We start from the raw sequence: 25,664 nt of genomic DNA on the forward strand, positions 1-25,664 counted from the left end.
GGGGAGTTGGGAAAATAGTTTAAGACCGGAAGCTGTTATTAGTGATTGCTGGTTTGCTTGCTGTTGCAATCATTTCTTTTTATCTACTTGGCAAATGATCTGGATATGGGTGCTCCGGGAGTTCACCACTACTTCAAAAGAATTGTGTGGGTTTTAGGAAACTTTTACATTGCTTCCTGCCCCCCCCCGAGCTCCTCTCCTCCCTCCCCGTGGTGCTCCAAGTGGTGAACATTAATACTGGAAGCACATAACAGAAATGAAAATGAATAGTCAGAAGATTGTTGCTGGAACTTCTGATACCAGCGGTGCAGATTCAGAAAATTATCCCCACCCCGTACAGCGCAGCTCGCTTACAAGCCAAATACACTTAATTGCTAATTTTGAGATGGTGGTTTCTCGGAATATTTGAGTTTAGTGGCAAAGACTGACTCAGAGGTCAGTAAGCTTTAGGCTATTGGCTTTGTTCCATATCAGATTACATAACAGATGTTATCTTATTCATCACTTTCCCAGAGTGGGAGTTTGAATTGATTTCCTTGCACACAATAAAAAAACACATCCTGTCCTGTGGTTACTTCCCTTGCTTATAAATTGAGAAGCAATAGAAGTACGAGCTACACTGGAGGACTGAGCTCTTCCATTCCAACGACACTCAACTGGACAGCGACTGATCTCGAGTGTTCTTCCTTACAACATTGCTGATCAAGGTGAGGCAAACTCTCTAATAGAAAAACAGAAAATGCTGGAGATACTCAGCAGAGAGAAGAGAGAAACCGAGTTAACGTTTCAGGTCGATGAACTTTCGTCAGAACTGGAAAAAAGCAGGAAATGGAACAGATTTTTAAGCAAGTTTAGGGGCTGGGAAATGGGGGAGGGGATGAAAGAACCAAAGGGAAGGTCTGTGATAGGGTGGAAGGCAGGAGAGGTTAAAGAGACATTGAGAGATATTAAGAGATATTCAAGACGAGACGAGATGGTAATGGGACAGGTTAAGAAACAAAGGATGGCTCTAGATGAAGTGTGAATTGCGCTGGCAGAGTGAAAGACAGCTGCCCTGTGGGAGGGAAGAAAAGAAAACACAAACAAAAATGTGTGGAAAAAAATATATATGATAGGGGCTGAAATTGTTGAACTCTATGTTGAGTCCGGCAGGCTGTAAAGTGCCTAATCGAAAGATGAGGTGCTGTTCCTCGAGCTTACGTTGAGCTTTGTTGGAACAGTGTAAGAGGCAAACTCTCTGCCTAGTTTGCTAATCTGGGGGGAAAAGTTGAAGACATTTAAAACTCATAGGGACTGTGACAAAAACTGTAGCAAGCAGGTATAGCTTGTATTTATATGAGTCTACACTTAAAATCTGTCACTTTAATTCTCCGCTCCACTTCCACTCTGACCTCTCCATCCTCGGCCTCTTACACTGTTCCAACAAAGCCCAACTAAGCTCGAGGAACAGCACCTCATCTTTCGATTAGGCACTTTACAGCCTTCTGGACTCAACACAGAGTTCAACAACTTCAGACCATAACCTCTGCCCCTATCTTTTTTTCACATGACAGCTGTTGTTGTTGATTCTGCTGTTTCCATTTACACCTCATCTAGAACCATCCTTTGTTTCTTAACTAGTCCCATTACCATCTCCTTTTGCCTTGCACCATCATCCCTTTTGTCTTTTAATCTCTCCTGCCTTCCATCCTATCACAGACCTTCCCTTTTGTTCTTTCCTCCCCTCCCCCCTTTCCCTGCCCCTGCACTTGCTTAAAAATCTGTTACATTTTCCAGTTCTGACGAAGGGTCATCGGCCTGAAACGTTAACTCTGTTTCTCTCTCCACAGATGCTGCCTGACCAGCTGAGTGTTTCCAGCATTTTCTGTTTTTATTACTTAAAATCGGTGTCTTGCTGAAGGGTTAATTACATTCCTAGCCCTTTCGGGCTATCCCAGATCAGACGTATTCCCCAGACGTTCACCCTCAACTTAAGTTAGAGATAGCCGAATTCCATAAGACGCTTAAATGGGTCTAAAGGTTCAGGCTATCTCTCCCTAAAGGAACGGAATGACTGAAGATGTTACCGTCCTCCGGATAGTACTTTTAATAAGTTGAACTAGACTGTAACCTTCCGGATATTATGAGGGTCCGGAATACCCCCCAGAATTCTGCAACTCCTTACAGAATTTGTGGGTTCGCGTGTCTATACAGATTCACTCTTTGAGACAATTCTAAAAATATATCGTTTTATTTAAGAGCCAGCATTCAGTTAACATCTGTTGAATCAGTCGCAACATTAACAATTCAATGTACAATAACCTTATTTTTCTTATTTCTCAGAGATCCTTATTCTCAAATCTTTACTTCATTATATTTCTTATTTCTTATTTCTAAATCCAGAACATCATTACATTTCTTATTTCTAAATCCAGAACATCATTACATTTCTTATTTCTAAATCCAGAACATTTCTTATTTCTTATTTCTAAATCCAGAACATCCACCAAAAATCAATACTTTAACTTCCCGAGACTCATAGTTAAAAACTTACAGAGATGCCTCTGGTAGGTTGAGAAATGCCCTGCCCATTCAGCATGTTCTGACGTTCTGTTAAAAAAGATCTTACTTTTTATACCCTTTTGGCATTGGTTTCTTCTTTGATGTTCTCCGCTGATGTCAGCTAATTGTCTTTATTGATCCCTCTGTTTAAATGCTTTCTATTTACTGTCAATTCTACTATTGCATGCATAATTATTTCTCTACCTTTAGGTGTTCCAAAAACCATCATAAAAACAATGACAGCTATGGTTTCTGTTTGATGCCATTCTGACCTAAGATTCTTCATTCAATTCTTAGTTTTGGCTTAACTGCTTTTTTGCAGACATAGGCCTAGAAATTGGGTTTTGGCTTAGCCAGGGCTTTAGCGCCGGAAGTTAGTGCCGGCGCTAAGTCCCCCTGCGTGCGCCAAAAATTCAGCAGGGCCGCGCCCAAACAGCTGCCGGCGCTACTGAAGGGTCTTTGCGGCGGTAAATCGGCGCTAACTGCCGTTTCGCGCCGCAATTCCGGCGCTGCGGCACCCGATGCGGTGCGGCAGGCTCGGGAAGTGCAGGCCTCCTCCTTCCGTTAAGGAGGAGCTGCCTGCACCCGGCCGCGGCCCGCGCAAATCTGTCTAAAAATGAGCCCGGCACCTCGGACAAGTGCCGGGCTTGCATCTGTTCCGGGGGGTGGGGGGGAGAAGTCCGGGGAGGGAGCTGCGGGCAGGCGGCCGGCGGGAAAGCGGCCGGCCGCCGCGGGGCCTTTAATGTGCCGGCGCAAACTCATGCAAGACTCTGTTGCCAGAGTCTTAGTTGCGGCTGCCACGGGCGAGGCGGCCGCAACTGAATTTCGGCGCTAGGGCCCGTCGGCATGGCAACCGGGACGCTGCGCACACCGATGACGTCATCGGTGCCGGCGCAGCGCTACCGGTGCAACGCCGATTTAGGGCCCCAGGGAATTTTTAAACTGGCCATAACTCTGGCGCTAGTCCCTCTAGCGCCTCAAAAGCGGCGCTAAGGCAACTGAATTTCTAGGCCAACGTTGCCAGAGTCTTAGTTGCGGCTGCCACGGGCGAGGCGGCCGCAACTGAATTTCGGCGCTAGGGCCCGTCGGCATGGCAACCAGGACGCTGCGCACACCGATGACGTCATCGGTGCCGGCGCAGCGCTACCGGTGCAACGCCGATTTAGGGCCCCAGGGAATTTTTAAACTGGCCATAACTCTGGCGCTAGTCCCTCTAGCGCCTCAAAAGCGGCGCTAAGGCAACTGAATTTCTAGGCCAACGTGTCTTTCCTTATTCTCCATGTTCAATACAAACACAGTGCAATTGCTTGGTGTCTCTATTGAAGTTACATCTTCAAAGCCTTCTTGTTGGTATGGTTTTTACTATATGTAAATCAAAACCACTTTAACTGTGTGTTTACTTGTTTTCTAGCTATCTCAATTGGTTGCATATTTAATCTTATGGTTCCTGTTTTCCAAGTTTAACATAAGTTTTGACCAGCAGATGTTTCTTTTCTTGACGGCACATGCCTCTTTTAATGTTTGTATTTCTGTTTCAATGTGTTAGTTTGTAACACCTTAAACTGGGCCTCCTCATTGTGTTCGTTGCAAACCGTAGACCTTTCGGAAGCACCAATGGTTTGCTTTATCTCAGAAGCCTGTATTTCTGTTTACAGCCTGTCTGCGGAGACTCGTGTCTTTTAAACCCAGTCTGTCTCTTATTAATAATATTAGAAATCTGTTCATGGTATCGTGTATTTCTCTGAATCGTGGCGATTCCTTCACATTGCCAACTTGAGTTGGGCTTTGATGAATCATATACAAATCCTGAGAAGTGACGAGGAGATGCTGTCTCCTTTGTAGCTTTTTGTAAGAAGACACAAAAGGGTGTAAAAAAAGTTATGAAGGATAAGAGACTGTACTCAATGTTCATTTTAACCTCACAGTTGTGTATTTTTGTTTGTTGTGTTGATGAATTGCACTACTGTAGTTGGTTGTGTATTTCTCAACGTTTTTGATACTTCCAGTGCAAAACACCACCATTTATGCAAATGTGATCAGCCATGAAAGGTCAGATTAAATATTGCTATTAAGTTCAATTATATCTTCTGAGCTGCCCAATGATTTAATTGATGGGATGTGTAACTGGACCAAATGGATGAGAAGGTCCCAGGTTAGATTCTCGGTTTGATTTAACTGAGGCAGCAGTTTTCAGCCTCGGCATGCCTGAGTTAGGGAAAACGCACAGCCCAAATATCAAGTGAGAAAGGGGCGATCAGGCTCGGTTGCAATGCCCCCATGGTTAATTAGCTTGTCACGTATGAAGAATGGACACTTGGGCAAGGCACTAGAGGCAACCTGGGCCCCAGCACTAGAGTGGAAACCAAGAAAATAAGCAAGAATTTTCTAAATACGTTTCCTGATCGTTAACTCTTTCTGTGGTGCGTGTCATTTGCTACCTTTAATTACCTGTCATGACTATAAATGTTCTTAGAAAGCTGCACTCGCACTCTAAATGACAAGGTGCAGATATATATGGCCAATGCACACAAAGTTATACTCCCCATTGATTGATTGAGCCCTAACTGGGATATCATTCATAATGCTATTTACCTTCACTTCCCATATATCATATCTTCCTCATGCGAAGTCACTGGATCCACATTATTTAAGTCTGACACTCCTCAGAAGAATGAGGAGAGGCAATATAAACTAAATGGTACAATTCTACAGGGGGTGCATGAACAGAGAGACCTGGGGGTATGTGTGCACAAATCATTGAAGGTGGCAGGGCAGGTTGAGAAAGTGGTTAAAAAAGCATATGAGATCCTGGGCTTTATAAATTGAGGTATAGAGTACAAAAGTGTGGAAATTATGATGAGCCTTTATAAAACACTGGTTCGGCCTCAACTGGAGTATTGTGTCCAATTCTGGGCACCGCACTTTAGGAAAGATGTGAAGGCTTTAGAGAGGGTGCAGAGAAGGTTTACAAGAATGGTTCCAGGGGTGAGGGACTTCAGTTATGTGGATAGACTGGAGAAGCTGGGCTTGTTCTCCTTGGAGCAGAGAAGATTGAGAGGAGATTTGATAGAGGTGTTCAAAATCATGATGGGTCTAGACAGAGTAGAGAGAAACTGATCCCATTGGCGGAAGGGTCGAGAACCAGAGGACACAGATTTAAGGTGATTGGCAGAAGAACCAAAGGTGACATGAGGAAAAACTTTTTTACGCAGCGAGTGGTTAGGATCTGGAATGCATTGCCTGAGAGGGTGGTGGAGGCAGATTCAATCGTGGCTTTCAAAAGGGAATTGGATAAATACCTGAAGGGAAAGAATTTGCAGGGCTATGGGGAAAGGGCGGGGGTGTGGGACTGGCTGAAGTGCTCCTGCAGAGAGCTGGCATGGGCTGAAAGGTCGCCTACTGTGCTGTAACCATTCTATAATACGCAGCAACATGTATGGGCTTTTGTGACCAGATAAGCCTTTATCTTATCTTGCCGTCCAGCTTCTGCATTCCAGTAGAAGGAGGCAATTGCACAAGCTCCTTTGTTCAGCCTTTGCTGTACTTTTAAAATACACATTAACCCATTTTCTCCCCATGCCTCCTCACAGTCCACATCCACCTACACTCATTACCTTTTAAACAGATAGAACACAGCGTGGCCCTGCCAAAATGGTCACCCAATAGGAAATTGACAAACTGCAAAAAGAGTTTTTATACATTCATGGGATGTGGGCGTCGCTGGCTAGGCCAGCATTTATTGCCCATCCCTAATTGCTCTTGATAAGGTGGTGGTGAGCGCCGCCTTGAACCACTGCAGTCCCGTGTGGTGAAGGTACTCCCACAGTGGTGTGCGCACAGCTTGCTGCCCTTGTCCTTCTAGGTGGAAGAGGTCGTGGATTTGGGAGGTGTTGCCGAAGAAGCCTTGGTGAGTTGCTGCAGTGCATCTTGTACATGATACACACTGCAGCCACGGTACGTCAGTGGTGGAGGGAGTGAATGTTTAAGGTGGTGGATGGGGTGCCAATCAAGCGGGCTGCTTTGTCTTGGATGGTGTCGAGCTTCTTGAGTGTTGTTGGAGCTGCACTCATCCAGGCAAGTGGAGGGTATTCATTACATCACACTCCTTACTTGTGCCTTGTAGGTGGTGAAAAGGCTTAGGGGAGTCAACAGGTGAGACACTCGCCACAGAATACCCAGCCTCTGGATGTTGATGGTGGGGGATTCAATGATGGTAATGCCATTGAATGTCAAAGGGAAGTGATTACACTCTCTCTTGTTGGAGATGGTCATTGCCTGGCACTTGTGTGGCGCGAATGTTACCTGCCACTTATCAGCCCAAGCCTGGATGTTGTCCAGGTCTTGTTGCATGTGGGCACGGACTGCTTCATTATTGAGGAGTTGCGAATGGAACTGAACACTGTGAAATCATCAGCGAACATCCCCACTTTTGACCTTATGTTGGAGGGAATGTCATTGATGAAGCAGCTGAAGATGGTTGGGCCTAGGACACTGCCCTGAGGAACTCCTGCAGCGATGTCCTGGGGCTGTGATGATTGGCCTCCAACAACCATAACCATCTCCCTTTGTATGGTATGACTCCAGCCAGGAGAGTTTTCCCATTGACATCAATTTTACTAGGGCTCCTTGGTGCCACACTCGGTCAATTTTCCACTTTGTTGGATAGTGTTGTACCTGTACTGGAACAGCTTGGCTAGAGGCACGGCTAGTTCTGGAGCACAAGTCTTCAGCACTACAGCCGGGATGTTGTTGGAGCCCACAGCCTTTGCTGGAGCCAGTGCGTTCAGCCGTTTCTTGTTATCACACGGAGTGAATCGAATTGGCTGAAGACTGGCTTCTGTAATGGTGGGGCCCTCGGGAGGAGGCTGAGGTAGATCATCCACTGGCTGAAGATGGTTGCAAATGGTGGTCAGTACAGGAACACTGTCTGGTTCCCTCTGGTGCTGAGGCCAATTGTAGCATCCTAACTACTTCCAGCTAATTCAGCGCAGCTGAAGAATGGAACACTGGACCTTCTAGTCCATACCACAGAGACAATATAGTTGTTAAGAATCCCTGACATTCAAGGACAAGATAGTTCCCTTCATTTCTAAGTGGTCCCACCGTTTCTTTAATATTCCTTTACTTCTCACATGCTTAAAAAAACCTCTTGCTGCTTCCCTTTATGTTGTCCATCAGTCTTTCTTTCACACACACCCTCCCCCCTTAGCCTTTCTGATTTTCCTTTTTGCTTCTCTTCTTTTCATATCCTTCATAGCTTTTCCTGCGTTTTCCTCCCCATATTTATATTTACCCAATGAGCCAAATATTTCATTTTTCTTCTTAACCAAATAAGCCGCCATAAAGATAGCGGGGAGCCCTGCACCATTGCAGCAGCACTTCTGCTGTACGAGTGCTGTACTAGAGCGCCACATTTCTGTGAAGTATCAAGTGAATACAAACAAAAGAAAATGAGGTTTTTTTTATGTGCCACAGGAAAGTTGAAGAAAATCATGGAGCATATCCCCCAGAATGAAAGTAGCTGCTCTATTGTGACTTCCGATAACAGAATGTTGACTGTCAACCAGACTCCTGCGCAGCGGTTCAAGCTGAAGGCGGTGCCTCGCCAAAGAGCTGGTGAGAAGCACGGTAAGTCTTAGTTCACTGGTAACGGTGATTGATTAGCTGCTGAAGTCTTTGCCCATTGGTATGTAAGAGCAGATTCCTGTCTGGAGTACGCCGGAAATGGCCACCTTCTTAACTGAAAATTCTGTGGGGGTGAAATTCAATTTCAATGGGAAGGAAAAATTGGGCAGGGTAAATAATGGGCGGCCGATCTGCTGCCGCCTGCTTTGCACCCCCACCAGAGCTGAATTTCCCCCCTTATGAATCTATTCTGGAAGGGCGAGAAATGTTTAGAATATTCTGTTAAGCAGAGTAGTGGAAGCAATGACATTTGAGCAAAGAGAAAGATCTGGGCATTGTCATGCATAGATCTCTAGAGAATCATGAGCAATGCTGTGAAGCAATAGCTCGAGTGAATAGGGTCTTGGAGTGCATTCACAGAATCACAGAATCACAGAAACGCCACAGTGCAGATAGAGGCCATTTCGGCCCATCGAGCCTGCACCGACACATATCCCACCCGATCCCCGTAACCCCTACACCAACACATATCCCACCCTATCCCTGTAACCCCACGTATTTAATCCCCCTAACACTAAGGGTCAATTTATGATAGCCAATCAACCTAACCCGCACATCTTTGGACTGTGGGAGGAAACCGGAGCACCCGGAGGAAACCCACGCAAACACGGGGAGAATGTGCAAACTCCACACAGACAGTCGCCCGAGGCCGGATTCGAACCCGGGTCCCTGGCGTTGTGAGGCAACAGTGCTAACCACTATGCCACCGTGCTGCCCCGGACAATTGACTAAGACAAAACATGGGGGGAAAATTCAGTTGGTTTGCGCCTCCCGTTAGCACCTTAAGAGGGCGCTAATGGGACGCAAAGCAACTAGCGCCCAGGCGCAGCAATGTTTGCGTCGCTCACGAAATTAACTAGACATTTTGCGGCGGCGCTAAACACTACCGCCACAATCTCCTGCGCTGGCAAATCGTGACGTCAGTCGAGCGTGCAACACCCTGGACCGGATATTGAGTGGCGCCCCCTGCCTTACCGCCTGCCACTAGCAACGACAGGTTGAGGGGAGCGTTTTGCAGTCGGGAAGGGACTGGGGGAGCGCTATTTAAAGGCGACTGCTTCCTGCCTTTTTTTGTTGGTGACATTTTTGCACCACGCATTCTGAGAGAGAGAGAGAGAGAGAGACTTCTGGAGAGATTCAGCGCTGTGTGAAGGAGATTTGGGTACTGAGCAGCACTTTGCAGGTTCATTTTGATTTGCCCTTCCTTGTATCGATTTAGAAGAGACTGTGGGGGCTGCACACTGAGCCCTTTCCCTGGGCCTCTCCATTGATCTTTCTAACAGATTTAATGTACAGGTCTCTCCAGGCCGAGATTCAAGGCTGCAATGAGAAGGGTGTGGCTGGAGAGCAAGATCAACAGTAAGGGGTGGTGTGTGGGTTGTTTGTCAGCTTCACCTCTGACTCCTTTGAGCAGTTCGAATCGCTCCCACTCCCTTTTGTTCTAGACTTTGGACTTATTTGGGTTAGACAGTCCAATATCCAAACCTCAGGGGCCCACCCTGCCTCCCCGTTGTTCCAGCCTTTTGCAAGCCTGAACACTCCTGGAATTTTGTTTTAAATCCCTTTTGCGCAATAACTCTTTAAAACAGTCCAAAAGTCTCTTCCTTAAATTAACTCTTTGAAAACTTCTGTTTGGCCCAACCACCCCTTTACCCCTTCTCCAGATTTCTTCTGTGATGTTCCCAAAATCATTTAAAAAATGACTTTCCTTGTGTTCTGGGGTAGTGCAGAAATTTTCGAACCTTACACAACCCTCCCCTTTAAGAACTGGCCAGCGCCAGTGTGTCTGTGTTCCATTGCTGACTGACATCACATGAGATTCACCAGTGCTCTGAGGTAGCGCCTCGCTCCTCGGCCTTTGTGCCTTAAGACAGTTGTGAAGCGCCTGATTTAGCGCTCCAATCACCTCCAGGGGCGATAAAAGCCAAGTTTGCAGTCGGAGGCGATAATTAGTGCCAGGCGCTAATCTTTGCGCCCGGCCGATAATTGTGCCCCAAATGGGGCGATACTGAATTTCTCCCCCATACTATTTTGGCCTTGTATAAGAACTTCATCAGGCCACACTTGGAATACCGTATCCAGTTTTAGTCTCCTCACATGGTGGGTGATATTGAGGCTTTGGAGAGGGTGCAGAGGAGGGCCACTAGACTAATTCCATGTTTAAAGCATCTTAGTTATCAAGATAGGCTAAAAGAGCTGGACCTCTACACTTTAGAGAAGCGTAGACTGAGGGGTGATCTGGTCGAGGTTTATAAGATGATGAAGGGAATAGATCGTGTTCCAGTTGACAGTTTGTTCCAATTAAATAGGTTAGGGAGGGCCAGGGGTCACAAAGTTCAGTTGTTTAAGGCCAGATCGAGGTTCGATGTCAGGAGGTGGTTCTTTCCCCAGAGAATAGTGGAGCTCTGGGACAGGCTGCCGGCTCGTGCGGTGGATGCTGATTCGCTGAATTCCTTCAAGTGAGAGCTGGACCTGTTTCTGGCCGGGGCAGGTAATGTACAGAATTATCAGGGCCAGAGTGATCTCCTGGACTTGTTTTGATCGCCGGGTGGAGTGGCGAGGAATTTCCCAGATTTACCCCTCCCCAAATTGGCCTGGGTTTTTTATCTGGTTTTCACCTCTCCCAGGAGATCACATGGTTTCAGGCGGGGTGGAGTGTATACGTTGTGATACACAAGGTATTGCAATTATATGGGACAGGCTGGATGGACTAGAGGGTCTTTTCCTGTCCATCATTGTTTGTATGTTTGTAATCTGAAGGTCGAGATGATTTTTAGTTCCACTTTCATGTTGAATGATGGTACAAGTTTGCAACAGGTCCCTTGTTCCGTGGTTTGTGATTCCTTTAAATATCGACTGCTAGCTTACTTCCTCCGCTCTGCTTTGGTTGTATTTCTATAAGTATGACTGTTAAATCTCACCACTATTGTATAATAAGCTATGTCCAGCACAGATGAAAACCATTGATGGGGGTTGATTGTCCTCTGCTTGGTAGCTGGGTAAACAGATACCCTGGAACCAAAGCACAGCAAAAAGGGCTCACACTGGTTGTACTTGTTGCTGTTGGATTTCCAGCGCTTCCTTGGGGGAGGGGAGTGCAGAGTACCCCATTCCTACAATAGGGTAGAGAAGGTGAAGGGGAGATTTAATAGACGCATTCAAAATCATGAAGGGTTTTGATAGAGTAAATAAGGAGAAACTATTTCCAATGGCAGAAGGGTTAGTAATCAGGGGACACAGATTTAAGTTAATTGGCAAAAGAGCCAGAGAGGGAGATACAGGAATTTTTTTTATGCAGCGAGTTGTTGTGATCTGGAACGCGCTGCCTGAAAGGCCGGTGGAAGGAGATTCAACAGTAACTTTCAAAAGGGAATTGGATAAATACTTGAAAGGAATAAATTTGCAGGGCTGTGGGGAACGAGCAGGGGGTGGGACTGATTGGAGAGCTCTACCAAAGAGCCGGCACAGGCATGATGGGCCGAATGGCCTCCTTCTGTGCTGTAAGATCCTATGGGGGAGAAATTCGGTGGGCTGCACCACCAGTTAGTGCCTAAAGAGGGCACTCAGTGGCTTTAGCGCCACTGGCCATGCCTCCCGCGATATTTAGCTGGGGCGCTAATGGCAGCGTTAGCCTGCTGCGCTGTGCCGCCACCGATGATGTCATTGGTGTGCGCAGCGACCCGCTACCGCCCCGATTGCGATATTTGGCAGCGACCGCCTCTGTAGCGCCACTCGCTAATCGCGCCCGGTTCACAGGGCCTACCTGTGGCGGCAGTGGCGCAAATTAAGGTGGAGATGCGGGGCGGTCGTTTTTTTCGGCAGCCGCCTGCCAGCACCTCCGTCCCCGGCCTCCTGTTCTCCCCCCGCGGCATTGCCGGCTGTTTTCCGAGAGCCCGGCATTTCTCCTCGGTGCCGGGCTCTTATGCCGGCACTCGCGATCGCTCATCGCGCTGGTGCAGGCCCCTCCCCCTTATGAATGGGAGGAAGGCCTGCAGTACCGCAGCGCGCCGTGCCGCAGCGTGTGGCGCTGCGGCACGTTGCACTGCGATATTCAGTTTCAGCGCCCTAAGAGGGACACAGAGCGCCTCGAGCCTCGCCCCGTGTCCCTCTTGGGGCGCTCAAGCTGAATTTCCGGCGATCGCTGCTGCTCCGATCGCAGCGCTAATTCCGGCGCCCAGGCGAGCTTGGCGCCCCGTTTGCGGCTCCACCCAATTTCTCCCCCGATGATTCAAATAGGTGCAGACTTAGGGTTGTCATGGTAATTTGATGGCCTTACCTCATTGACCTCCCCTAGTGCCAGATTGGCACCAATGTCTCAAATCTCTTTGTCTCTTTGGTTTTCAGCCTGTAAAATAATCTGGCACGAGGATATGACTGTGTCTTTGTCTTTTCACAAAAGAAGGACGACTTATTGGTGTTACTGTGAGCCACAGAGCAAGACACTGAAGGTAACTACAAATTGTTTAATTTATTGAAGACTTTTCAGGAAATTAGATTTCTTTTGTTTCTATTCTTCCCCCATCCTCTCCTGAAGCTGGATAGGTTCCCAGCTCTTTCATACTTTGTCTTAGACTTTCTTGAATTTGAACCTGCTATTCTGAGAAGGTGGCAATGACACCATCGAGCCCTGACTGCGATTTTAACAGGTGGCCAGAGACGCCATTGTGGCTTTTCCATTAGGTGAAGACAATGGGAAGAGGATGCTGAGTCAAGAAGAGGCACAAATAGACAAGTTTTATTAATCCTTGTGGAGGCCAGGAGGAGCAGGGGTGTTTCTCTGGGCCACACATGGACATTTTACAGGTCCCCCTCCCTTCCAGAAGGCAAGACCCTCCCGAAACCCCCTCCCCCACAACTTACCTTCTTACCTTTGGTGTCGGCTGGTGGCCTCCTGAAATTCTGCTCCCACCCATTGGCCAACTGCCACTTCCCACCTGTTTCAGCCAAATGGCAAGAGAGAGAAAGCTGTTCAAATGGTTAAAGGCACTCCCAGAGAAACTGGAGTACTGTGTAGTCTCTGTCTCCTTATCTAAGGAAGGATATACTTGCCTTGGAGGCGGTGCAGCGAAGTTTCACTAGATTGATTCCTGGGATGAGAGGGTTGTCCTATGAGGAGAGAGCGAGTAGAATGGGCCGATACTCTCTGGAGTTTAGAATAATCAGAGGTGAGCTCATTGAAACATTTAAAAACTCGAGGGCTTGACAGGGTAGATGCGGAGAGGCTGTTGACCCTGCCTGGAGAGTCTAGAACTAGGGGTCATAGGCTCAGGATAAAGGGTCAGTCATTTAAGACTGAGATGAGGAAAAATGTCTTCACTCAGAGGGTTGTGAATCTTTGGAATGCTGTACCTGAGAGGGCTGTGGAGGCTCAGTCATTGAGTATATCAAAGAGCGAGATTGATAGATTCTTGGACACTAAGGGAATCAAGGCATATGGAGAAAGAGCAGGAAAGTGGAGTTGCGGCAGATCAGCCATGATCGTATTGAATGGCGAAGAAGGCTTGATGGGCCGTGTAGCCTACTCCTTTTGCTATAGCTATACAAAGCCCTGGTCAAACCACATCTGGGGCACTGTGAACAGTTCTGGGCACAACACCTCAGAAAGGATATAATGGCCTTGGAAGGAGGACAGCGCAGATTCACCAGAGTGTTACCAGGGCTCCAAGGGTTAGATTATGAGGAGAGATTACATAAACTAGGCTTGTATTCCCTGGAATATAGATGGTTAAGGGGTGATTTGATTGGGGCCTTTAGGATTTTGAAAGGAATTGATTGGGTAGATAGAGAGAAACGTTTTCCGCTGGTGGGGGAGTCTAGGACTCGGGGACATAACCTTAAAATCAGAGCCAGGCCATTCAGGGAGAAGTTAGGAAACACTTCTTCACACAAAGTGTGGTAGAAGTGTGGAACCCTCTCCCACAAAAAGCAGTAGGTGCTGGGGGTCAATTAATAATTTTAAATCTGAGATCGATAGATTTTTGCTAGCCAAGCATGTTAAGGGATATGGAGCCAAGGCAGGTAAATGGAGTTAGAATACAGATCAGCCAACAGGCTTGAGGGGCTGAATGGCCTATGTCTGTTCCTATGTTCCCTAATTTCTTTTTCTATCTTTGTCAGCTTCTAGGAGAGAAGGAGCTAAAAAACTTCACAAGAGGGGACAGAGAACCAGCGGTGAGTATTTCTACAGTATATCTACAGTCCAGTCGTTAAAGTAAAAGTAAGGTCTCCAGTTTAGAGTAAGTAGTGTTTAAAGTGAAGTAAGGTCCCTACTGTATTTAATATTCTTTCATTTAAAGGAAGTAAAGGGAGTAAATTAAGGGTGGGACATGGCAGGGCAGCTCGGCAGCGTGGGGTGCTCCTCCTGTGCTATGTGGGAAGTCAGGAACACTTTCGGTGTCCAGGGCGAACACGTGTGCAGGAAGTGTCTCCAGCTGCAGCTACACAAAATCCGTGTTTCAGAGCTGGAGCTGCAGCTGGAGTCACTGTGGAGCATCCGCGAAGCTGAGATCTTCGTGGATAGCATGTTTAACAAGGTGGTCACACCGCAGGTAAACAGTGCACAGGCAGACAGGAAATGGGTGACCGCCAGACAGAGTAAAAGAACTAGGAAGGTAGTGCAGGAGTCCCCTGGGTCCATCTCCCTCTCCAATAGATTTTCCGTTTTGGATACTGCTGGGGGAGATGGTTTCTGAGGGGAATGCAGCAAGAGCCCAGTCCGTGGCACTACGAGTGGCTCAGCTGCACAGGAGGGGAGGAAAAAGAGTGGGAGAGCAATAGTGATAGGGGATTCTATCGTAAGAGGAACAGATAGACGTTTCTGTGGCCACAGATGGCTGCAGGGCATTCTGAAGGGGGAGGGCAAACAGTCAGGGGTCGTGGTTCACATTGGTAGATAGAGGGATGAGGCCCTGCAACAAGAATTTAGAGAGCTAGGTTGCAGATTAAAAAGCAGGACCTCAAAGGTTGTAATCTCTGGATTAATCCCGGTGCCACGTGCTACTGAGTATAGGAATAGGAGGATAGAGCAGATGAATGCGTGGCTAAAGAGTTGGTGCAGGAGGGAGGGCTTTAGTTTCCTGGATCAGTAGGTCTGCTTCTGGGGAAGGTGGGACCTGTACAAGTCGGACGGGTTGGACCGGAACCGGAATGGGACCAACATCCTTGCGGGGAGGTTTGCTAGTACTGTTGGGGGGGGGGTTTAAAGTAACTTGGAAGGGGGTTGGGATACGGAGTGGCGCTATAGTAGGGGGTGATGCACAGCCAAATATAGAGGAAAAAAAACAAGTCAGCCTGGAAGGCAGAGCCAATATGTAACGGCACAAGGGAGTATGGCAAGGCTGGATGGCATTTATTTTAATGCAAGGAGTCTTGCGAGTAAGGCAGATGAATTGAAGGCGTTGATGAACATGTGGGAGTATGACGATAGCAAAATACTGCGGATGCTGGAAATTCGAAATAATAACAGAAAACGCTGGAAATACTCAGCAGGCCAGGCAACATCTGTGGAGAGAGAAACAGAGTTAACGTTTCAGGTCGAAACCCTTTGTCAGAACTGGAAAAAAAGCAGGAAATGGAAAGCGAATTTAGGGGCTGGGAAAAGGGGGAGGGGATGAAAGAACAAAAGGGAAGGTCAGTGATAGGATAGAAAGCAGGAGAGATTGAGAGACATTGAGAGATATTCAAGGCAAGAGGAGGTGGTAATGGGACAGGTTAAGGAACAAAGGATGGCTCGAGATGAGGTGTGAATTGCGTTGCCATGTGGGAGGGGAATTTTTTTTTTAAATGGGCCAAACAAAAAGTGTGAATAAAAAAAAGAAAAAATATATATGTGATAGGGGCCGAGGTTATGATCTGAAATTGTTGAACTCTATGTTGAGTCCAGAGGGCTGCAGAGTACCTAATCGAAAGATGAGGTGCTGTTCCTCGAACATGGGAGTATGATATTGTTACTACCACGGAGACATGGTTGAGGGAGGGGCAGGACTGGCAGCTCATTATTCCGGGGTATAGAATCTTCAGGCGAGGCAGAGCGGGGTGTAAAAGAGGGGGTGTCACAATATTAATCAAGGAGTCAATTACTGCTGTAAGGGGGATGATATCTTAGAGGTTCCTCTAATGAGGCCATATGGGTAGAACTTAAAAACAAAAAGGGGGCAAGCACTTTGTTGGGAGTGTACTATAGGCCCCCAAACAGTCAGGGGGAGATAGACGAACAGATATGTAGGCAAATCTCAGAGAAGTGTAGAAATAATAGGGTAATAATAGTAGGGGATTTCAACTTCCCCAATATTAACTGGGATAGTCAGAGTGTGAAAGGCTTAGAGGGTGCGGAATTCTTAAAGTGCATCCAGGAGAGCTTTTTGAGCCAGCATGTAGAAAGTCCTACAACAGAGGGGGCGGTACTGGACTTAATTCTAGGTAATGTAGCCGGGCAAGTGGTAGAACTGTAAGTAGGAGAGCATTTTGGTGACAGTGACCATAATTCAGTGAGAATTAAGGTAGTCATGGAAAAGGACAAAGATGGACCGGAAATTAAGCTTCTAAATTGGGGGAAGGCCGATTTTAATATGATAAGGCAGGATCTGGCCAAAGTGGACTGGGATCAACTACTTGTAGGAAAATCCACATCAGAGCAGTGGGAGTCTTTCAGAAAGGAAATAGAGAGAGTACAGCGCCAACATGTTACTGTAAAGGTCAAGGGTGGAACCAACCCTGGATGTCAAGGGATATACAAGAATGGATTAGGAAAAAAGGGAGGCTTTTGGCAGATACAAAGAACTAAAAACAGTGGAAGCCCTAGATGAGAATAGAAAGTGCAAGGGGGTACTTAAAAAAGAAATTAGGAGATCGAAGAGGGGGCATGAAAAAACACTGGCAGGCAAAATAAAGGAAAATCCCAAGGTGGTTTATAAGTATATTAAGGGCAAGAGGATAACCAGGGAAAGAGTAGGGCCCATTAGGGACCAAAGTGGCAATCTGTGTGTAGAGCCGGAAGATGTAGGTGAGGTTTTAAATTAATATTTTGCATCTGTGTTCACTATGGAGAAGGACGATGTAGGCATAGAAATCAGGCAGGGAGATTGTGATATATTTGAACAAATTAGTATTGAGAGAGAGGAGGTACTAGTGGTTTTAGCGGGCTTAAAAGTGGATAAATCCCCAGGCCCTGACGGGATGTATACTAGGCTGCTGTGTGAGGCAATGGAGGAGATTGCAGGGGCTCTGACACAAATTTTCAGAACCTCTCTGGCCACAGGGGAGGTGCCAGAGGACTGGAGAACAGCTAACGTAGTACCATTGTTCACGAAGGGTAGTAGGGATAAACCAGGGAATTACAGGCCAGTGAGCCTAACATCAGTGGCAGGGAAATTATTGGAAAAAATTCTGAGGGACAGAATTTGTCTCCACTTGGAGAGGCAGGGATTAATCAGGGATAGTCAGCATGGCTTTGTCAGGGGGGAGATCATGTCTGACCAATTTGATTGAATTTTTCGAGGGGGTGACTAGGTGTGTGGATGAAGGTAGTGCATTTGATGTAATCTACATGGACTTCAGTAAGGCTTTTGACAAAGTCCCACATGGGAGACTGGTCAAGAAGTTAAGAGCCCATGGGATCCAGGGCAATTTGGCACACTGGATCCAAAATTGGCTTAGTGGCAGGAGGCAGAGGGTGATGGTCGAAGATTGTTTTTGTGACTGGAAGCCTGTGTCCAGTGGTGTACCGCAGGGATCAGTGCTGGGTCCTTTGCTGTTTGTAGTGTACATTAATGATTTAGATATGAATGTAGGAGGTATAATCAGTAAGTTTGCAGATGACACGAAAATTGGTGGGGTGGTAAATAGCGAGGAGGGAAGCCTCAGTCTACAGGACGATATAGACGGGTTGGTCAGATGGGCAGAACAGTGGCAAATGGAATTTAACCCTGAGAAGTGTGAGGTGATGCATTTTGGGAGGACTAGCAAGGCAAGGGAATACACAATGAATGGTAAGACCCTAGGAAGGACAAAGGATCAGAGGCGCCTTGGTGTGCATGTACATAGATCCCTGAAGGCAGCAGGACAGGTAGATAAGGTGGTTAAAAATGCATATGGGATATTGCCTTCATTAGCCGAGGCATAGAATATAAGAGTAGGGAGGTTATGATCGAGCTGTACAAAACGCTAGTTAGGCCACAGCTTGAATACTGTGTGCAGTTCTGGTCACCACACTATAGGAGGGATGTGATTGCATTGGAGAGGGTGCAGAGGAGATTCACCAGGATGTTACCTGGGCTGGAGAGCTTCAGCTATGAAGAGAGACTGGACAGGCTGGGGTTGTTTTCCTTGGAGCAGAGAAAGCTATGGGGGGACCTGATTGAGGCGTACAAAATTATGAGGGGCATAGATAATGTAGATAGAAAGGAACTTTTCCCCTTAGTAGAGGGGTCAATAACCAGGGGGCATAGTTTCAAGGTAAGAGGCAGGAGGTTTAGAGGGGATTTGAGGAAAAACTTTTTCACCCAGAGGGTGTTTGGAATCTGGAACTCACTGCCTGAAAGGGTGGTAGAGGCAGGAACCCTCACAACATTCAAGAAGCATTTAGATGAGCACTTGAAACGCATACAAGGCTACGGACCAAGTGCTGGAAAATGGGATTAGAATAGGCAGGGCTTGATGGCCGGTGCGGACACGATGGGCCGAAGGGCCTCTTTCTGAGCTGTATAACTCGATGACTATAATAAGGAGTGGTACAGTAGTGCAAAAACCATGGAACAATGACTTTATCTTTCAGTAGTTGTGGTCGAACTGTTAATATTGGCACTGTTGGACCTTATAATAATGTAGAATTTATTGTTATTGATGAAATGTTCTCATTTAAAAGTTTAGTTTCTTTTGAGGCAAGAGATGTAATTTTGTTCCTTAACATAATAGAAGAGGTTCCCTCCCACCTGGGAATATTTGTACGGTTGATGGTTGCAGGTTGTCCATTTAAGACGGCCGATATAAAGATCAGAATGTTTTCAAGTTCTCCAATCTCCTCTAGCTTATTACTAACAAACAGTTCACCTTAAGCCTGATAAAGCTCAACATTCACAGCAAAATATTCATTTAAAGAAAGAGCAATTTCTGCAATACGAAAACAACAGTTGCGGAGTGAGTGGTTGGGTTCACTCAAACCTTTGTTTAGAGGCTTGGGGAAGATAGAAGAAAGAACTTGCTTCCCTAGATCATCAGAAGGAATTTCCTTGGAGGTACTCGATCGATCGGCATAACTTTGGCGGAAGATCGACAGAAACCCCGTTTTCACGTCGATCCAGGGTAACCGCCGATCTTCCACTGTCAGACCGTGTAACTGAGTAAATCCATTTTAATTTTGGCCGCTTTTTAAAAAAAAACGACTTACGATGATTTTAAAGTGGTTTTAGCCAGTGTGGTTTCCTCAAGCCAGATGTTACTTGCGATTTACTCAAACAGTTACAGGAATACAGCACAAGACTGAATCTTGAACCAAGAGAAGATCATGTGTGGAACAGAAAAATGTGGGAACTGGAGAAATGTAGAGTAGAAATTCAGGAAAGCTGGGGGGAGGGGGGGGGGATGTGGAACTGGATGCAATCCAGGCATGGGGAGCAACATCTGGATCCTCCAGATTATCACCCCATTGAAAACAAGTTCGCAAAATTGAAGGTCATGGGATTAAAGGGGCACTACCTGCATGGACACGTACTTGGCCAAGGGACAGAAAGCAGAGAGTGGTGGTGAACAGTTGTTTCTCCAGGCTGGAGGGAAGTATACAGTGGTGTTGGGACTTGGGTATACAGGGCACTATTTCAAAGTTTGCAGCTGACACGAAACTCAGAAATGTAGTAAACAGTGAGGAGGATAGTAGCATACTTCAGGACATAGACAGACTGGTGAAACAGCCAGACACACGATTGATGCAATTTTATGCAGAGAAGAGTGAAGTGATTCATTTTGGTAGGAAGAATGAGGAGAGGCAATATAAACTAAATGATACAATTTTAAAGGGGGTGCAAGGCAGGTACAGCAGTGGGTAGATACAGAGTAATGCTCCCTCTACAGTGCTTTACTCTGTATCTAACCCGTGCTGTACCTGCCCTGGGAGTGTTTGATGGGAGAGTGTAGAGAGAGCTTTACTCTATCTAACCCGTGCTGTACCTGCCCTGGGAGTGTTTGATGGGACAGTGTAAAGGGAGCTTTACTCTATCTAACCCGTGCTGTACCTGCCCTGGGAGTGTTTGATGGGACAGTGTAGAGAGAGCTTTACTCTATCTAACCCGTGCTGTACCTGCCCTGGGAGTGTTTGATGGGACAGTGTAAAGGGAGCTTTACTCTATCTAACCCGTGCTGTACCTGCCCTGGGAGTGTTTGATGGGACAGTGTAGAGGGAGCTTTACTCTATCTAACCCGTGCTGTACCTGCCCTGGGAGTGTTTGATGGGACAGTGTAGAGGGAGCTTTACTCTGTATCTAACCCGTGCTGTACCTGCCCTGGGAGTGTTTGATGGGGCAGTGTAGAGTGGGCATTACTCTGTATCTAACCCCGTGCTGTACCTGCCCTGGGAGTGTTTGATGGGACAGTGTAGAGGGAGCTTTACTCTGTATCTAACCCGTGCTGTACTTGCCCTGGGAGTGTTTGATGGGACAGTGTAGAGGGAGCTTTACTCTGTATCTAACCCCGTGCTGTACCTGCCCTGGGAGTGTTTGATGGACAGTGTAGAGGGAGCTTTACTCTGTATCTAACCTGTGCTGTACCTGCCCTGGGAGTGTTTGATGGGACAGTGTAGAGGGAGATTTACTCTGTATCTAACCTGTGCTGTACCTGCCCTGGGAGTGTTTGATGGACAGTGTAGAGGGAGCTTTACTCTGTATCTAACCTGTGCTGTACCTGCCCTGGGAGTGTTTGATGGGACAGTGTAGAGGGAGATTTACTCTGTATCTAACCCGTGCTGTACCTGCCCTGCGAGTGTTTGATGGGACAGTATAGAGGAAACTTTACTCTGTATCTAACCCGTGCTGTACCTGCCCTGGGAGTATTTGATGGGACAGTGTAGAGAGAGCTTTACTCTGTACCTAACCCGTGCTGTACCTGCCCTGGGAGTGTTTGATGGGACAGTGTAGAGAGAGCTTTACTCTGTACCTAACCCGTGCTGTACCTGCCCTGGGAGTGTTTGATGGGACAGTGTAGAGAAAGCTTTACTCTGTACCTAACCCGTGCTGTACCTGCCCTGAGAGTGTTTGATGGGACAGTGTAGAGGGAGCTTTACTCTGTATCTAACCCGTGCTGTACCTGCTCTGGGAGTGTTTGATGGGGCAATGTAGAGTGGGCATTACTCATGCGTCACTCCAGTCGCATGCTACTCTGAATATTTAAATAATACATCCCCGGGTCTTTGGATACGGCCAGCAGTCAGGCAAAGCAGCAGACAAAGAAACCCCACCTACTGAAAAGGATCTGTAGAATCTCTACCTTGTGTGTCTGCATACATTACAAATACAGAAACCAGACCATCATTTGTTTCTTTTCCTCTTTCCAGCTCATCACTAAAGATGATGTCACGCCATTCCGTTTCTTTCAGAAGGGGGATTCAAATGAGCGGATTTACTTTGAGTCATGTGCCAAAAAAGGTTGGTTTATCCACACGGCAAAGGATGTGGTGACAATGGACAATGACAACAATAAAATGGAAGCCAAGTATTTTAAAATTAAATATCATGCACTCTGAAGATCTCTGAGGAAGAAGGTTGATCCATCCAGAAAGACAAAACAGCCACTCCCGAATCGAATTCTTGCTTGAATAACTACAGGTTTTTTTTGCCTCCACTACTCTATCTGGAGGTTCATTCCAAATATTGGTCACTTGTGTGAAGAACGACGTGATATCAGTCCGAAATATACCGTTTACTAGTTTGAACCCATGTCCTCTTTTCCTACCCTCACGATTTATTTTACAGTATTCTAGATTAACCTTTTTCATTCTCATAACTATCTGATATACTGCCAAGATCACCTCTCAAATGCTTCCTTTCTACCTTTTCCCACAACCTAAACCCCTGACACTAGGGTTCAGCCAGTGGCTAATGTCTGCTCTCCAGCACCTGAATATCGTGTGTCTCAGCAACCAGAACTAGAAAGAGTACTCAAGGTACAGTTTGACGAGAGCACGTTACAGTTTTGATAAAGCTTTTCTTTGACTTGTACTCTACTGTTTGACTGTGTAGTTCAGCATTCTGTTGTTTGATTGCTGCTCTGCCTGCATCAGCCGTGCCTCAGTGGGCAGCACTCTTGCCTGAGTCAAGGTTGTGGGTTCAAGTCCCACTCCAGAGACTGGAGCACAAAATCTCGGCTGAAAATTCATTACAGTCATAATTGGGGTACTATCCTGTTGGAGGTGCCGTCTTTCAGATGAGACGTTAAACCAAGGCCCATCTGCCCTCAGGTGAACGTAAAAGATCTCACAGCACCATTTTGAAGAGCAGGAGAGGTTACAGTATCCGGGCCAATATTTATCCCTCAACCAACATCACTAAAAAACAGATGATCTGGTCATTATCACATTGCTGTTTGTGGGAGCTTGCTGTGCACAAATTTGCTGCTGTGTTTCCTACATTACAACAGTGACTACACTTAGCTATAAAGTGATTTGGGATGTTCTGAGGTTGTGGAAGGTCCGATATAAATGCAAGTCTTTCTCTCGTTTCTGCTTTCTGAAATGAGCACTCCCATTCCTCTTTTCTTATGGTCCTATACCATCACAACTCCTCCAATAATGAAGCATGTCAGCCTACGTCAGGAGCTAGACAACATCCAAGCTTGCGTGACAAGTGGCAGGACATTTTTTTACCATTCAAGTCCCAGTCAACAACCATCTTCCACGAGAAAAGGTCCAACTACCTCTCCCTAATGTTCAACAGTACTACCATTGCTAACTCCTCACCATCAACATCCTGGCGGGGTCACCATTGACCAGAAGCTTAATTGGTCCAAACACATCAATACCATGACTAGAAGAGATGCGACAGAGGCTGCCTACACTACAATCAGTGGTTCACCTGACTCCTCAAAGCTTCTCAACCATCTACAAGTCACAAATGTAATAGAATAATCGTCTGGATGGGGTCAGCCAGCAACACAAGAAGCTTGACAACATCCAAGACAAAGCAATCCATTAGATTGGTACCCTTTCCTTTGAACTCAATATTCATCCTCTCCACCATCAGTATACTGTGGCTGCACTATTTACTATCACAGGATATGCTGCAGAAACTCACCAATCACAGCAGCTCCCAGGTCCACAAACTGCACTAAGGACAAGAGCAGCAAGATCATAGGAAAAGTATCATTTCAAGTTCCCCTCCAAGGCATACACCATCCTGACTTGGACATATACTGCCATTCCTGCAGCATCACTGGGTCAAAATCCTGGAATCTAACATCATTGTGGGAACAAGGACTGAAGCCAACCATCATCTCCTCAGGACAACATAGGGTGGGCAATAAACGCAGCCTCGCCAGTGTTGCCCACATCCCAAGAACTACATTTTTAAATATCTGTTACTTGCATGCAAGAAGTTGGCATTGGTAGGTGTGATTTTCAAATGTATAAAACAATTTTAGCTTTGGATATCCTGCTTAGATATAAATACTTTTTTTTAAGCCTGTTTTAAGAGAAGCTGCAGTAAATATAACTCTAAGTTAATTTCTCCACATTGTATACATTGTTTTTGCCAGACAAGAAAGCTCCTTGCCCATTAGTCAAACAATACTGAGACTTGAGTGCTAGAGACAATTTGGCAATAATATGTCATTTGCTAACTTTCAGTTACATGCATATGTGAAAAATGTAGCAGCAATCAATGTTTAAACTTTCATGCCTGATTGATTTGGAATTTTAACTTGGATGGAGAGTGGTCAGATTTCATGGTGAAGGTATGCAAGACAAGGTATACAAACTGGAGCCTTTTGCATTCAAAGTACAGACTATAATAGTTTCGCTTATACCAGGAGTCCATACCAAATAATGGGTGCAGTATACAGCAATATAACCACACAGCATAGTAGAAGATTAATTATTTAAGTACAATAACGGGGACTTCCCGGATGTTGGTGAAAAAGAATGGTAAATCAGGAAGACTATGGATGCAACACCAAAGAAGAAATCCCAAGACATGGGGGCTGATTTTGGTTTGCTGTGTTAATGAGGCTAGCAGTGGTCATCCCTATTGCACCACCTGCCAAATCAGGGCAGTGAGCATATGAATATCAGCCCCTGATTTGGCACTTAGAGAGGCGGCCAGTTAATCAGTCATCTGATCAAGAAATTGTGTATCTTTACACTGATGTCATCCCAATTATACACTTGACTCTGGAAGCTCTGTGGATATTAAGATTGTAAAAGCTATGTGGATATTAAGATTGTAAAAGCTGTGTGACAATTGCATTACTTTTATATTTATAACTTTAGTTAAATAAAGAAGTTGTTGGTGTGTTGAATTGCGCTCTGTTCAGTTCTGGATATCTGAGCTTAGCTACGAGTTTGGTAATATTCCTACTCGCACCATTTTCTTTTGCCTGATTTTCTCTTCTGAAGGCACTGACTCCTTGCTGGAGTATGATTCCACAGACAGCGGCAGCGCTCCACGGCCAAGCCCAAGTGGCCATTCTTTTATCTGACAGCCCGGACCATGCGTGTTGGTAGCTTATTTGATTCAGGGAGAAGTATCACAGCCTAGCATGATGTGAGAAATGATCAGCAGCAGGAACCCTGGCTTATTTTTCACCTCACTAATCCGGGTGTGTTGTCAATTGCAGTACCCTGACCACTAACCCCGCTGAGATCAGCTGTACCCCTTTAATTGAATGGTTATGTAGGATGACTCTTGGGCCACTTCAGACATCATGTAGAGTCCTACACATAAACCAAAGTCTTGAGTCATTTCCTTTACAAGATACATGCCACCAGTATTTAACATGTCCGCACAACATTTAGTATGCCAAGGTCATTCCAGAAAACCGTGTTTCAATTAATTATTTTCCAGGTGGTGGAAGTCTTTTATAAAAGGGTTTTTCTTTGTTAGTAGGTATTCCAGCCACTCAATAGCCCAGATTCCAAATCTGGGCCTACTCCAATGAGCAAACCTCAATAGCCTCCGCAGCCCAACCAACAAATTCAAAACGCAGAGCTTGAAGAATGAATAGAAGCAAAGTCCATTTTTTTAATGATGCAGGGCATTTTAATTTCTTTTGTTGCATGGTGCTGCCCTCGATCCATAATTCAACCTCGTTAAAATTTAAATCCCATATGCTACCCAACTTAACAAACAAGCAGAAAGACTTCCCTTTGCTAGTTGACATTGTAAATGGTTCCCTTTTCAGGTACTGTCCCCAGACTTTTCAAAATAGCTATCGACATCTCCTTCCTCTAAAACTCACCCTTG

General features: G+C 46.1%; 1 protein-coding gene across 2 annotated transcripts; it reads left to right on the forward strand.

Moving 5' to 3' along the window:
* The first annotated feature begins 597 nt into the window (after positions 1–597).
* On the forward strand, positions 598–24,714 carry LOC147098164 (uncharacterized). Of its 2 annotated transcripts, none has more exons than XM_085971364.1 (5): positions 598–707; positions 8,017–8,169; positions 12,571–12,674; positions 14,344–14,397; positions 21,764–24,714. In XM_085971364.1, exons 2-5 carry the CDS (start codon positions 8,034–8,036, stop codon positions 21,950–21,952), a joined length of 483 nt encoding a protein of 160 aa, XP_085827490.1. In that variant the 5' UTR covers positions 598–707; positions 8,017–8,033; the 3' UTR covers positions 21,953–24,714. The 2 variants fall into 2 exon arrangements, with proteins under 2 accessions (XP_085827490.1, XP_085827488.1); XM_085971362.1 differs by lacking the exon at positions 598–707 and adding an exon at positions 6,160–6,448.
* Positions 24,715–25,664: the final 950 nt, after the last annotated feature.

The sequence above is a fragment of the Somniosus microcephalus genome, chromosome 30 (assembly GCF_052327205.1).
Source record: "Somniosus microcephalus isolate GS21.2 chromosome 30, FLI_Smic_1.0, whole genome shotgun sequence".
In the NCBI taxonomy this organism is placed as follows: Eukaryota; Metazoa; Chordata; class Chondrichthyes; order Squaliformes; family Somniosidae; genus Somniosus; species Somniosus microcephalus.